We start from the raw sequence: 15,574 nt of genomic DNA, 5'->3' as shown, positions 1-15,574 counted from the left end.
TTCACCTTTAACTGACAAGGAAAGGAAAGCACAGTTTCAAAGGTGGGTGCAGACTTGAAGAACAGAAGTTCATCAACTGAGTCTCTGAAGACCACGTTGCATCATCCCCACCATCATACTAACCAGACTAGGAAATAAAATTTAGTCTATTGTAGCTGGAGACAATTTTAGAGTCACCCATGATTCTCAGACTTTTTGACTTTACAAAACAGTAAAATTGAAAAACAGATTGACAAGTACTACCAACTCTTTGTATACTTAGTCTTCTCTTTAATGGTTTTTAAATTGTCCTTTAATGTTTTTGTTTGGTTCTTACTACAAAATAAACTCAGCTTTCTTTGTACAGACTACCAAAGAGGGAAACAAAGTCCATGTCCTGCTTAATACAGAAGGTTTGGTGATGCAGCACCGGATCTATCATGGTTGTATTAAATACAAAACATACCAAACAGAACGTTAAGGTTATAAATATAAGAAAAACGCAAGCCAAGAAATGAACATTTATCCATTGCGATGCCATAATATGGCTTTCATGTTAAGAATACAGTTAGTTCTGAGAAGACTGCCCAGATATACTGAGGGAAGACTAAGGAGGCAGTGAGAACCTTGCCTTCTGCCTTCTCCAGTTTATACTGCAATGTGAACCTTCAACCTTGCACTCTAGAAGCTTTCACACACTTAGTTCTCAGGATTGCTTTTTCAGTTAAAAATTGAGAGAGCCCTTCTTTAACTCTGCAAAGTCCTGTTTGTTCTTAAAACACTAGCACTGGAATTTTAGCTATGAAGTTATCCTTCATGTGCCAATCTTAACGAAGCCCAGCTGTGTAAGCCTCCCAGGATTATTCAAGAAACTAGATAGCTATGTCTTATATTCTCTTATAGTTATCAAAATGTCTTCTATCAAAAATCTCAAATTATAATATGATTGAGGCTTAGCATCTTTGCATATGTCCACATAGCATTTGTTTCTCCTTTTCCGTGAACTGTTCACATTCTTTGCTCATTATTTTATAATTCTGTTGTTTTGTTATTGATTTGTAGGGGTTGTTTGTATTTTGCAGTGATTAACCCTTTCTTTGTGATATGAACTTCAAATATTTCCACCCAATTTATTATTTACCTTTTGATTTGCTTATGGTACTTATTTTGGTATGAAAAATTCTCTTTTTTTATTGTTTTTCTATGTAACTGAATTATTTCTATATAAATATGTCATTTATATATGTAAACATACGTAACTGAATATATAGTTGAATGTATCAATCTGTTCATTTATGGCTCTGAATTTTGAATCATAGTTTGAAAAGCCTTCCTTACTCTAAGAATTCTCTCATGTTTGCTTCTAGGCTTTTTATGGTTTTAATGTACATTGACATCTGAGAGCCATTCGGAGTTTATCCTGATGTACAGTGCAAGGTATAGATCCAACTTTATTTTGTCCAAATAGCTACCAAGTTGTCCCAATACTATTGTGTTAGTTTGAGTCTTTTGTGGACCCCAGAAAAGTATGTTCTTACATTAATCCATTCCTGTGAGTGTAAACCTATTATAAGTGGGACCGTTCGATTAGATTACTTCTGTAAGGCATGACCCAGGGTGGGTCTTACTCCTCTTACTGGAATCCTTAATGAATGGGATGAATATATGAAGAAGAGGCTGCAGAGACAGAGAGAAATCCAGAAGAACAGAGAAAATGCCATGTGAGCAAGAAGCTAAAATCAATGGAACCCGGGGGAGAGGAAACCAGAAGCTGAAAGCAGCAAGGCCTGGAGGAGAAGGCAGAGACTGGCAGATGCCACCATGTATCCAATTGCAGCAGCTCAGGGAGAAAGCATCTCCTGATGTTGCCGTGATTTGGACACTTTCACAGCCCCCAGACCTGTAAGCTTCTAAGCCAGGTTTGTTGGGGCTTTTTTTTTTTCAGCTTTTTTTCCCTCTCTCCCTCCCCTGCCCTGCTGTTTTTGCTGTGTCCATTCTTCTATATTTTCTTTTTCTTTTTTTTTCTTTTCGTCTTCTCATCTTTCTCCTCTAGGATTCAGAGGGATTTGATCCTGGGGACCTCTGATGTGAAGAGAGGTTCCCTGTCAATTGCACCACCTCAGTTCCTGGTCTCTGCTGCACTTTGACTCTCCCCTTTGTCTCACTTTTTGTGTGTGTGTCATCATCTTGCTGCGTGACTCACTTGCGTGGGCTCACCATGCGAGCACTGGGTCACCACGCGGGCACTCACATGGGCACTTGGCTCACTGCGTGGGCACTGGCTTACCGCATGGGCACTGGCTTACCGCATGGGCACTGGCTCACTATACAGGCACGCTTTCTCTTCTTTTTCACCAGGAGGTCCCAGGGACCGAACCTGGGTTCTCCCATATGGTAGGTGGAGGCCTTATCACTTGAGCCACATCTGCTTCCCTAAGCCAGGGTTTTTTAACCTCTTTTGTTCCATGGACCCCTTTACCAGTCAGGTGAAAACCATGACCCCTTACTAACTCCACACATACTGTGTATTATTTAATAAATATATCACACCCACACCAACACATCCCCACAAGAATAGTGTTTTTTTTAATTTTCAATTCAAGCTCATGAACCCCCTGAAATCTTTCCACAGACCTCTTAGGGGTCCGTGTACTCCTGGTTAAGAACCCCTGTCTAAGTTAATAAATACCCTTGTAAAAGCCAACCCATTTCTGGTATATTGCCTTGGCAACCTTTAGCAAACTAAAACAACTATCTAATAGTCCAGCTTTGCCCTAATGAATTGAGGTACTATTTATGAAAGAAACTAAATTTCTATAAAATTTCTGGACTTTAAATTTTCTGTATTATATTCCATTGGACTACCTGCCTATTCATTCACCAATAACACATTGTTTGAATTTTGTTTTTACATTTTTTTAAATAAGTTTTTGAATTACAGAAAAATCATACAAAAAGTAGAGTTCTCATATACCACCCCCAAGATGTTTTAATATCTGGTAGGGCTAGTTAATATGCCTTGCTCTTGTTTTTCAAATGTCTTTTGTCAAATAAGGACCTTGGAAGATAAAATTACCATATTATCCTTATTTTATTACAAAAGGACATTTGAAGGCCAAAATAATAAGGGGGGAAATTTTCACAAAAAATAATAATCCTTTAAACTGAATAATTTAGCTTTATGAAAAGCGTAGAACATTGTCATTTTTTTGTCTCATTTTGCTGCAAGTCAGTGAAATGAGACCAGCATTAGAGAAGCAAATTTGATATGCCACAGCCTAAAAGGCCCATGGAGGCCCATGGAGGGGAGGGCATTGGCTGTTTAGTTACAGACATGGGATTAGAACTCTGGTCTTGTGAATTGTAGACTCATCCTCTTTTCCACTGCAACATGATGGCCTCCCTGTTTGTCCTGTGTCCACTGTCATTTATTGAGCTTTCACTCTGTGCCAGGCACTAGGTACATCATCTCACTTCATTCTCACAACAGCTCTGCAAGGCCACTGTAAAACAGTTCCCTGTTTTACAAATAAGGAAACTGTGGCCCAGAGAAGTTCAGTAATTTGCCCAAGGTCATTTGGTGTCTAAGAGACAAAGCCTGGATTCAAACCTAGCTGTGAATGACTCCAAGTTTTCGTTTGTGTTTTTTAAAACTCCAGTCCTCAATATATCAATAGACAATTCTTTTATTCTTGATTTTTTTTCAAATTTTTCACCTAAAATGGAAATTTCTCTGAGTCCAGAATAGCGTAAGAGCATCAGCTTTTCCATTTTCAAGGCTTTCCTGGGACCAGCTAACATAGTATACAGTACACAGTTTCTTAGGCAGCAGTGGGATCAGACATGGTCCACTCAGGAGCAGAAAACACACCAGTTAGTAGAACCAAGGAAAGTGAACATTAAAAAAATACTGTTAAATAGGTATAAAGTTGTTGACTAGATAACTGAAAAGGTAAAAAGAGAATGTGAGGCTATCACAGCAGCAGCTACCAGCTGCAGGGGGAAGAAAAGGAAGAGGCTGGAATTATTACAATTCAGAGGCTGGAGGAACGCACTGTGGAGCTGAAACTCAGACCGCTGGGGAGGGGGCACCAGCTGGCCAGCGCTGCTGACCCTGAGCTTGGAGAAGGACCCTCCCGACTGGGACCTAGCCCTCGAAACTCTGTACAAGCCCGGTGAAGGAGACACAATCCTTTACCTTAAGAGGAGGAGAGAGACATGTAATGCACAGTGCCGGTATTTGTTCGAGGTTCCCATTCAGTGTGGCAGACTAAGCCCGCATGTTCAGCTACCCCTGTCCCCGGAGAGGCTTCTTGTTCAGAGTGAGAGGAACAGGAATGTGCTCTGGGCAGCAATCAGAGGGGTTCACCAGAAGGTTCTTAATAGGCCCAAAGCATGCAGAGCAGCCTTCCACCCAGACGGAGCCCCAAGCATGCTCTTAACGGTGGACGATCGGCTGTGGAGGGCCCGTCGTCAGGATACTGAGGCAGGCAGGGAGGCAGAGTGGAGCTGAGGCAACCAGGGCACCTCCACAGCGACCAGCAGGAAAGGCAGTCCACTCAGAAGTGATGATCACCAACGCCCTCTACCCCAGAGTCGAGTGCCACTTCTTCAGCAGCTGTCTTGGCCCCCAGGCAGCCAGCTGCTCCTCGTACACACACCATCTGTGGAAGCTACTGACTGCTAGACCCTGTCCACTTCCTTAGAGACAAAAATCACCTCACATCCAGGTAAGCAAACCCACGCCAATCTGAGCAAATCCACACCCGCTACCTATATTACACATCGCAGTTGTTTATTCCTAAATGGAAACTGTCCACCAAGAATCACAAAGCATTTAAAGAAAACTAATGGCATGAAAGAGATCAAAATGAGTGAGATGAAACCAGAATGGCAGGATGAAGTAGACAAAGAGGGCTTCATTAAATTATCATCTCTATTTTTATGTATGCTTGAGATCTTCATAATAAAAACCAAAAAACATGTTATTGAGTGCTAGCCGCATGCTGAGAAGTGACCAAGGCGCCGAGCGCCCCCTCCCTCATACAGCTCACAGCCTGGTAAAAAATGTCAGAAAAGGACACAAGCAGTATTTTTTCCTTTCCTTCTATGTCATTATTTGCAGTATAAGATATTGGCTAATTCAGAGAAGTAACACTTTTTAAGAAAGAAATAATGGGGTTCCTTGCCCATTGCCTTCTTTCTGCATTTGAAGACATTTTTGGTTGGAAGAGAAAGGCTGTCACCCTTCTCTACCTCCTCCAATTCCCCACACAATCACACATGACACACCTTGTACTGGCTTTGAGTCTCGCTGAATTTCCACGCATGGTAGGCCCATGGAATTCTGTGCCTCAGGGGCATTGTGGATGCTCTGTGCTCATGGGCCAGCCAAGGGTGGCAGACACACAGCCGGAGCTTCTCTCCTCTGCGCACGTGGATGCTGCATTGCCCCAGCAGACAGCAGACTTCACTTACAGACCCAAAGATATTCAAAGCCAAAATTATTAAGAATTCCAAGAGGGCAACCACAGAGCACAAGGCATGAGGCTCTTTTGCGTGCAGGCTCTGAGCAAATGTACAGGTTGCATGTGCCCTGGGAACAGGCCCTGGATATCTGCCCAGCTGGGACATTTCCAAAACACCTGAGTGGTGCCCTCTTAGGTGGAGATAAAGGAGAAAGCCGGGAGGTTCTCAGTATGAAGGCTACTCTGAGTCCAGATCAATCTGTGCCTCATCTAGTGAGCGCACACTCCTAAAAGGTGTGGGCATCCATCCTGATTCAATATATCACAGTGATGCAAAGAAAAAAGGAAAATAGATTCCACTCCGTGGGCATTTCCAGAATGCCACTGCCATTTAAAAAACCTCGTACATTGAGAAAAGACACAGAGCAAGACAGATGTCAGCTGTGGGTCAATTCACCTGAAGCCAAATCACCTAAACCCCAAAGACCTGATTGTCTACTGACCCACTTGGATCTGCGTGTTTCCCTAGTTTACATTCCACTTGTAACCCACATGTTTCAGGCCTCATCAGATCATGCCTTGGGTTAATAATAATTTTCCTTTTTTATACCTCAATTATTCTATCACAAACTGCTAGTAGTTGGAAATTAGCCCTTCAGTGTGACTTTCTCTTCCCCACCCTTGTCTTCCGCTCCTTTGAGAGTCTCAGGGAATGTTTTCCACGTACTGTGTACTCCACAGCATGTCTTGGATTTTCTGCTGACTTTCTCATTTTGCCATGACCCCTGCTGCAGTGATTCCTTGAGCCCACCACTTGGCGAGGTCAGCTGCCCTCTTCTGGCGTCCTCCAACTGCTACTCCATCCCCCTACCCATTGTGGCCCTAGGGAGGGGACAGTCCTCCAACATGGTCCTCTCCCTCCAAAGCCTAGGGCAGGCCCTGAGCTGCCCAGGACATGACTTCTTGAGTCCAAACCCAACCTCAAGAGCCCTTCACAATCAGGATTCTCACCTGGCTCCAGGAAGGCCTTCATGGCTCGGGCCAGCTCTCCATCCCCTTCCCCATCCACCAGGGACCTCCAAACACCTCTGAATCCAGACCAGACTGATCCCCCGGGCCCAGAGAGAGCAAGTCTTTCTTCAAGAACTTGACGTACATCTACTTCCCCCAAAAAGTCCAACACAGTGGGCCCACCCAAGCCAGGCAGCTCAAGCCTCCACCCTGGAAGTCAGAAAATATTTCTAATGGTAGAATTTCCAGGTTCCAAATTTTTTATTAAGGTCTTCACCAAGCACCCCATTTATACTACATGAGAGGATGATGTCAGTCTCATCCTCCAACAGCTAGCAACATCAAGGTGAATGCTGGTGGCATGTGGAACTCACTCAAGTGTCCACACATGTTACAGCAAACCAGTCTCCATCATCTCTGGGTTGATTACTAAGGTGGATTTTGAAGATCATCTAGATCTTTCATGTTGCTGCTGCCTGAGTGAGTGGAGACCCACTGCCTAGCTAATAATAACTGAGAGCCACAGGGCAGGGCCAGGAGGCAGCACAGCATCTTGGCTAAGATGGCCTTAAATCCCTCCTTTCTCAAGCCTGTTTCCTCATCTGTAAAAATGGGATCATAGTGCCTCCCTCATAGGTTGTTGTAAGGATTTAGCACAGAGCAAGAAGGCCCAGCACACAGTGAAGTCTCAGTAATTGTGAGCTATTGGTATTTTTGAGCTAAGGAGCAGGATAAGTAGAGGCAGAGAGCCGCTAGGCAGAAGGAAGAGAGTTAGTGCTTCGATTTTAGCAGCCTGCGTTTCACGTGCATCTCGAGGCTGCACTTCCATCGCCTTGGGCAGGAGGAGGATTACAATGCCAAAGAAAATTATCACATCCACCCATGAATGGATTTTTATGAATTTAACCTTACTCCACGTTTGCGGGCACCTTTTTGGAGATTTCTTTGCAGATGCAGCCTCTGAGATTATTAAACCAAGCTTAGACCTACTGGAGGATAATGTCATCTTCTAGCCAAGGTGTGCCAGTCATCAAGCTGTTTGCTTTCAGTTCCAAACCCAGCCTTCGAGAGTCGGCTTTGAGAGGCTGGCGCTGGAACTCAGGAAACCTCTTACCAGCTTTGCCAGCTACTTACTCCATTAGGCACTCTTCTGAAAGGCTGGAGGAGGCATAAGGGACTTGCTCCTTCCTGTCTATTTCCAGGCCAGTGAACGTCATGCCAGCAACACTTCTCCACTCCGCCTAGCAGAGGGCATAGCTCTGCAGATTTTTTCTACCCTTGCTTCATGGTGCCCCCCTCAGAGACATCATCACCCCCTCCTCAGAGATCTGGGACCCAAGTCCATGGGGCACCTTCTCTTATCACTTCTTTAACAGCTTTCTTGAGATATAATTCACAAACCACACAATTCCTCACTTAACGTGTACAATCCAATGGCTTCTAGTATAGTCACAGAGTTGCACAACCACCAGCAGTCAATTTTAGAACATTTTACCACCTCCAGAAGAATTCTATATCCTTTAGCCTCCCCTGTCCAGCCCTAGGATGCCACTAATCTACTTTCTAAGCTGTACAGATTTCCCTATTCTGGATTTTCATATGAATGGAATCATATAATATCCAGACTTTTGTGACCAGATTCTTTCACTTAGCATGATGATTTCAATGTTCATCTACACTGTAGCACATATCACGACTTCATCCCACTTTATGATCGAATATCCTCTTCTCTTTCCAGCTTTACTAAAATGACCTCTTGCCCTGGGCCCCATAGTCCTAGGGGCAGTAGCTGCTTCCAGCAGTTGCTGGATCCCTTAGAGTTCTTTTTACCCTTTCAGTTACCTAGTTAACAACTTTGTATCTAGGTAACAATTCTTTGCACTAAATTTTCTATGTTGAAATCACTGGTATGGTGTGTCCATCTCCTGATCAAACCCTGACTGGAAACTCAGGAAGAATCAGAGTGATTCAAATCCCTGAGCTATTCCTGCAGCTGCCCAAATTTAATGTCCCTTTTTCTCCGTTGTGCCCCCTCCTTGCTGATTATGGTCATCTTGCCCTTTTTCTCCTCAACCCATCAGCAGCTCAAATTAATCAGGAAATAATTGAAAGTTAAAGGAGCACAATGTTTTAAGGACAGTTCTTTCTAGAGAGGAATGGCGCCATTGCCCTCAAGACAACCAGTCTGCAGTTAATTCAGCAGCCCCTGATTCTGCAGGAGATGGAATGGATTCTTTCTAATTAAGAGCAGCACAGCCAGATGAAATCTTACACAGCATCCGGGCTTCAGAATACACTGAAAGACATACTGCCATACCGAGTTGTCAAAATTATGCCAGAGGCTTTGTTTCAGACATGTTTCTTTTTGTAAAATTTAATACTTATTGATTGCCTATGTTTTTATTAAGGTTTTCTAGTTTTCCAGACACTTTCATGAACAGTTCATTTGAGTTTCAAAACCATCTTATTGGGTAGGTACCCCTGTTATTTCCATTTAGCTAAGGAGGAACCAGTCTTAAAGAATGTGAGATTTGCTCAAGTTTAAACAACTAGCTAGGAGTCTGACCAAAATGTGAACTTGCATATTCTGAAGACATTTAAGTAAAATGCCATCAGCCCTGGTGAGAAAGGTTCTCTCCTATGTTGCTGAAGGTTAGGGCCTGGGGCAGGGGGGTTTGCAGTATAAATTGGTAAAACTTCTTTTTTTATATTTTATTTATTTATCCCACACACACACACACAAACACACATTGTCTACTCTACCCATTCACTTTGTGTTCTTCTGTATCTGTTTGTATTCTCATTAGGTGGCTCTGGGAACTGATCCTGGGACTTTCTGGAGTGGGAAAGAGGCAATCATTCTCTTGTGCCACCTCAGCTCCCTGATCTGCTGCACCTCTTATTGTCTCTCCTCTATGTCTCTTTTTATTGCATCATCTTGCTGCACCAGCTCTCCACATGGGCCAGCACTCCTGTGTGGGGCAGTACACTGTGCAGGCCAGCACTCCTCATGGGCCAGCTCGCCACACAGGCCAGCTTGCCTTCACCAGGAGGCCCTGGACATCAAACCGTGGACCTCCTATATGGCAGATGAGAGCCCAATTGCTTGAGCCACATCTGCTTCCCTGGTAAAACTTTTTGGAAAGGTAATTTGGAAATATATGTGCCCTGACATGCCCTTCCCAATGATAAAACTACAATTATCAAAACAGTTCGTGTTAACAGCTAGATTAATGAAACAGAAGAAATAACCTGGAAATATATATGTACTGTGTTTTCCAGGATGCTCAAGTGTACATATACAAAGGAATGAGTAAATGGATTCTTTAATAATCAATGTCAGAACCTTTGAAAAAAGGCTTTAACTTAGAGTTTTACTTCATCTCTTATGCTAATATAAATTTCAAGTGAATTAAACTGGTAAATATAAAAAATAAAAATCATCAAAAAAAAATGAATATCACTATTTATTAGATTTCAGCAAGAGAGAAACATAAGGGAAGAGATCAAAAGTTTAAAAGGGCAACATATTTGCATGTATACAAAATGTAAACTGCTGTATATCAAATAAGGAAAATTCAACAGGAACAGGGAGACAAATGTCAACACGTATGATAAACCGGGGTCACTACTGCAATGTAGAGGGTGTTCTCACAACCAAACCATGCTAATGGGTCAATAGAAGAATGCGCGAAGGACTTGGAAAGCTCTCAAATGAAGTAAACCTGGAAAAAAGGTGCAATCTCTGCAGTAAGCAAGATGCCATTTTTTAACCTATCAAAAGGAAAGGTTTTTAAAATGAAATACAGTACTCAGTATTATTAAGGATGTGGTAAGACATAAATTGAGGATGTGGGAATGCATGATTTGTACAACCTTTCTGAAATGCACTTTGTAAATTCACAACATAAGTTTTTTAAATGCTCATATCCCTTTGCCCAGTAACCTCTTCTGGGAATCTATGCTAGGGAAATAATCAGAAATACAACAATATATTTATGTATAAAAGCAGTCACTGCACAGTTAATTATATATTAGAAAAATTTAAAGAAACCTGAATGTCCAAAAATGAGGGAATGATTAGGTATATAATGGAACACATATAATGCAATATTATGTTGCCATTTTAAAACATTTTAAAATAGTATTTCAAGACACAAGGAAATGCTTGCAATATAATGTTTTGCTAAGCAAAACAAATGGGATATCCAAACTGAATGAATCCAATGATATACCTATTCTTAGAAAAAAAGATTGGGAGGAAAAATGCCAAAATATTGAATAGTTGCTATCTCTGGATCATGTGGTTGTAAGTGGTTAGCATTTTCTTATTTATCTGCTTGTTCTCAAATTATATATAAAGCCCAAGTCTAATTTATCATGAGAAAACTAACAATATTAAAAACCTGCATCTTTCATCTCCCAACCAAGGTTGAATGTGGAGCTGTGCTTCACTCTTCCAGTGAACTGTTGTGTTGGATCATGTAGCAGCTTTTTCCAGGAGTGGGAAATGCGGACAGATGTGTTACCAGGGAGGTGGGTTAATTGAAGGCTCTTCAGAAAAAGTTACCATCTGTGGAACAAATCCCACAGGAGACCCAGAGCAGGTGGCAGATCATGAATTCAAATATCTAGAATACCCAGATGTACCTCATGAGCCTCAGAGAGACAGAGGGAGAAGCAGAGAGGAGCTGATTGAGTGATGGAGTGAAAGCAGGCGGGCTCCTTTTTTCAGCCCTCTTCCTTTTTCACTTCATGTTCTCGTGAGTGATCTCTCTCATGTCATAAGCAGCTGTGCTTTCTGATCTCCCACCAACCTGAAGCTTATTTCCTCCTTTAACTCTACTTTCCTTCTCTATTTTCTTCCTTTTGGCCCTCCTCCCTCCATTTCTTTTTTACTTCCTCTTTCCCTTCTTTCCCCCTCCCTCTCTTCTGCATTTATTGATCATTTACTACCTATCAGAACTAGATATTTGTTATAGGAGCTTGGGGTACATCAGTGAACAAATGGACTAATCCCCATCCTTGTTGAATGGATAGTCTAGTGGGGAGTCATGTTTTAAAGCAGTAATTCCATAATTACTCTCCTAACGACAATTGTGATAGATGCCATGAAGAAGCAGGACAGGGAGCCAAGGGATCACTTACACCATGTTTCAGTTGGCATTAGGTTTGACGGCAACAGACACCTCACAAGATAGAAGAATATTTCTCTCCCAAGTAAAGGCAGCCTGGATGTAGGCAACCCTGGGCTGATGTAGCAGCTCTGATGACACAGGGATCCAGGCTCTTAATCTTTTTGATCCACCATCCCAGCATGTGGCTTCTATTTTCAAGGTCACCCGCATGGTCCAAAACAGCTGCTGGAGCTCCAGCCATCATACTCACATGGCAGGCTAGAAGAAGGAGGAGCAATAGAAGGGAAAGGACATACCTCCAAGCTAGTCAGCTGCCTTTTGCTCACAAAGGGAGGTAGCATATTGTTTGTCTAAATACAATTTTACTTGTAAATTGATTATAAAACCACTAATGTTTACCGAGCATCTGTAATGTGCCTCATACTTTATAAAACAACCCTGCAAGGCAGGCATCATCAACTTCATTTAGCAAATGAGAAAACTAAGTTTCAATGGCTTTAAAGAACTTACTCAAAGGACATACCACCAGCTAAAGGTGGAGCTGGGATTTGAAATCACATCTGACCTTCTAAACCCCATGCTCTTTCCCACCACCAACTAAACGATCAAGATACTCAGACTTGGGAAACGGACTTTGGCCCAGTGGTTAGGGCGTCCATCTGCCATATGGGAGGTCCGAGGTTCAGACCCCGGGCCCCGTGTGGAGCTGGCCATGCGCAGCGCTGATGCGCGCAAGGAGTGCCGAGCCACGCAAGGGTGTCCCCCGGGTGGGGGAGCCCCACGCGCAAGGAGTGCGCCCGTGAGGAAAGCCGCCCAGCGTGAAAAGAAAGAGCAGCCTGCCCAGGAATGGCGCCGCCCACACTTCCCGTGCCGCTGACGACAACAGAAGCGGACAAAGGAACAAGACACAGCAAATAGACACCAAGAACAGACAACCAGGGGAGGGGGGGGATATTAAATAAATAGATAAATCTTTAAAGAAAAAAAAAGATACTCAGACTTGTCCTTAGCTATGTTTAAGGAAAAGCCATTTTTCTACTAAATGCTTTGAGGCTAAGCAGTCAATTAAAAGATCTGTATAAAAGTGGGGGTTTGGTCTGTTTTGTTCACTGCTGTATTCTCAATTCCTAGAATAGTGACTGGTAAATATTAGACATTTAATAAATATGTGTTGAATGTATGTTTTGACATTGAACAATGTCATATATAGATATATCATGGAAGTATTTATTTGTATGTATATTCATGGTACATATGTGTCATAGAAAGATATAATATATATAATATAAAAGCAAACTATACATCAGAAGTCCTCTACAGTCACATTTAGAGTATATGCATATTTAGATTAAGTGTCCATAAAAAATATCTGGATGTGTTCCCACCTAAAAAAGTTAACAGTACTTAATTCTGTGGGATAGGATGAAGGCAACAGTGACAATGGAGAGCTTAAAAAAAAAAGCTGGTGAGTGGGTGTATCTCAGGGTTGAGCTCCTGCTTCCCATGTAGGAGGTCCCAGGTCTAATCCTCGGTACCACCTTAAAAAAAAAAGCTAACATTTGTTTTTGAGGCAAACATCTCTAATGCCCCAGAATTTCCCCTGTGCCCTTTTCCAGTCAACCCCTACCTTTCAGGGCAGCCACTATTCTGATGACTATCAGCACAGATGCTTCTTCTGGAACTTCATATAAATGGAATTATGCATTCAAACTCTTTTGTGCCTGACTTCTTTTGCTTAGCAAAATGTGTTTTAGGTTTATCCATGTTATATGTATCAGCGGTTCATTCTTTTTTATTATTGTATAGTGTTCCCTTGTTTGAATGTACCATAGTTTGTTTATCCATTCTCCTTTTGATGGCCATTTGGGATATTTCAAGTTGTGCCTATTAGCAATAAAGCTGCTAAGAACATTTTTGTACAAGTCTTTGTTATGGTCATTTGTTTACATTCCTCTTGAGTATATATCCAGGAATGGAATTGCTGAGTCATAGGGTAGGTTTACATTTAGTTTGATAAACTGGCAAACAGGTTGCAAAAATGGTTGTGTGACAATTTGAAGCTTTTTGTGGATCCCAGAAAAGATAATGTCCTTAAAGCTAACCCATTTCTGTGCATGTAAACCTACTGTTGGTGGGGACTCTTGATTAAATTACTTCTTTTAAGGGACTTTGTTTAGATTGCATGACCCAGGGTGGGTCTTAATTCTCTTAGTCCTTTGTAAACAGAGGACTAAAAGCAGCAGACACAGGGGGGAAAAGATGCAGAGAAGTCAGAGGCTTCCAGAAGCTGATGAGCTGGGAGAGAGAAAAGCCACAGTCCCAGAGGACAGGGGAGAGACAAGCAGATGGGTGTTGTGCCCTGCCACGTACCCACAGCTGAGCTCAGAGAAAAAGCATCTTTAGGTGGTGCTGCCATGTGCCTGATCACCCACAGCTGCAACTTGGTGAGACAGCATCACTTGATGATGCCTTTATTTGGACATTTTTACAGCCTCAGAACTGTAAGCTTTTAACCTAATAACTTCCCATTATAAAATCCAACACATTTCTGGTACATTTCTCCCAGCAGCCTTTTAGCAAACTAAAACAGGTCATATCTTTTTACATTCCATCAGCAATGCATGAATATGAGATGGAGATTTTTCACCACATGTATGACTTTCATAGCACAAACGTAATAAGGACTTTTAAAAGTACTAAGTGCATTCAAATAAAAATATCCAAATCTGAAATGAAATTGCCTGCCTGGAAATTTTCCTGAAAGGCAAGAGATTCTGCTACTCAGGATCTGTAGCATCAGCTGACAGATTCTAAGTAAGTTTTCCAGGACAGCAAAATGCTATCAACCTTGGCACAGGTTTCAATGGATCAAGCCACAAAGTATCACTTTCTCTCTCTCTCTCCTTTCTTCTCTCTGCCTATGACTCAAACCTCAGAGTGATGATGATGAGAAAAGGGGGTATTAGAAATATGAAACCGTATAAAGATCATTGTATTAGTCAGCCCAAGGGGTACTGATGCAAAATACCAGAAATTAGTTGGTTTTTATAAAGGATATTTATTTGGGGTAGGAGCTTTCAGATACCAAGCCATAAGGCATAAGTTACTTCCCTCACCAAAGTCTATTTTCACATGTTGGAGCAAGATGGCAGCCGATGGCTGCAAGGGTACAGGCTTCCTGGGTTCCTCCTTTCCAGGGTTTTGCTTCTCTCTGGGCTCAGGGTTCCTCTCTTCCTGGGGCTGGCTTCTCTCCTCTGTGAGCTTACTTGCCAGGGCTCCAGCTTAAGGTTATAGCATGAAACTCCAATGTCAAAACTCCAACTTCAAAAACCCTCAAACTCTGTCCTTTGCCATGCCTTTTATCTGTGAGTCCCCAGGATTCAACGCCCTAATGCCTTGGCCCAATCAAAGCCTTAATCATAACTTAATCACACTCAGAGACAGACCAGATTACAAGCATAATCCAATATCTATTTTTGGAATTCATAACCATATGAAACTGCTACAATCATTTATAATACACATTTATTACATCTTGTCCACCTTGATGGACATAATGGAACAGAGGAAGGATGTGGAAGAGCCCATTTCTGGTCTCGAGTCGCCCAACATGCAAGATGGTCTCTTTCACTGCCTGCCATTAAGGACTGATGGTCTGGATTCTGCCCTTTGCCCTTTTCACATTCTGTTCACATGCTGTCCTTGAATTGTCTCACTGAGCCCATGATTTCAATTTACCACCATGCCTTCCTCCCAAACTGCTGTCAGGTCTGAGCTCACTCCTAATCTCCAGACCTGTATTTGTCCACTGCTTCCATCCTCAACTCCTCCCTCCTACTCACTTATAATTCATCAGTAAATTTTGCTAACTTTGCCTTTGAAATATAGTTGGCATCTTACTGTTTCTCACTACTTCCACCTCTATTTCCCTTGTCCAAGCCACTCTCATCTCTGGTCTGCATAATTGACATAGCTCTC

General features: G+C 42.3%; 1 protein-coding gene across 2 annotated transcripts in view; it reads left to right on the top strand.

Moving 5' to 3' along the window:
* NIPAL3 (NIPA like domain containing 3) overlaps positions 1-13,518 on the top strand; it is a 74,521-nt gene extending 61,003 nt beyond the window's left edge. The window contains exon 12 of one of the 2 annotated variants that reach the window (XM_058304118.2): positions 9,266-13,518. In XM_058304118.2, coding sequence (XP_058160101.1) covers positions 9,266-9,282 — 17 coding nt within the window. In that variant the 3' untranslated portion in view covers positions 9,283-13,518. Of the gene's footprint in view, positions 1-1,346; positions 1,465-9,265 lie in introns of those variants that run through there. The other variant, XM_071217656.1, reaches the window with a different exon arrangement.
* Positions 13,519-15,574: the final 2,056 nt, after the last annotated feature.

The sequence above is a fragment of the Dasypus novemcinctus genome, chromosome 9 (assembly GCF_030445035.2).
Source record: "Dasypus novemcinctus isolate mDasNov1 chromosome 9, mDasNov1.1.hap2, whole genome shotgun sequence".
NCBI classification, from domain to species: Eukaryota; Metazoa; Chordata; class Mammalia; order Cingulata; family Dasypodidae; genus Dasypus; species Dasypus novemcinctus.
The sequence above is the reverse complement of the archived record's forward strand: the minus strand, read 5'-3'. Positions and strand labels throughout refer to the sequence as shown.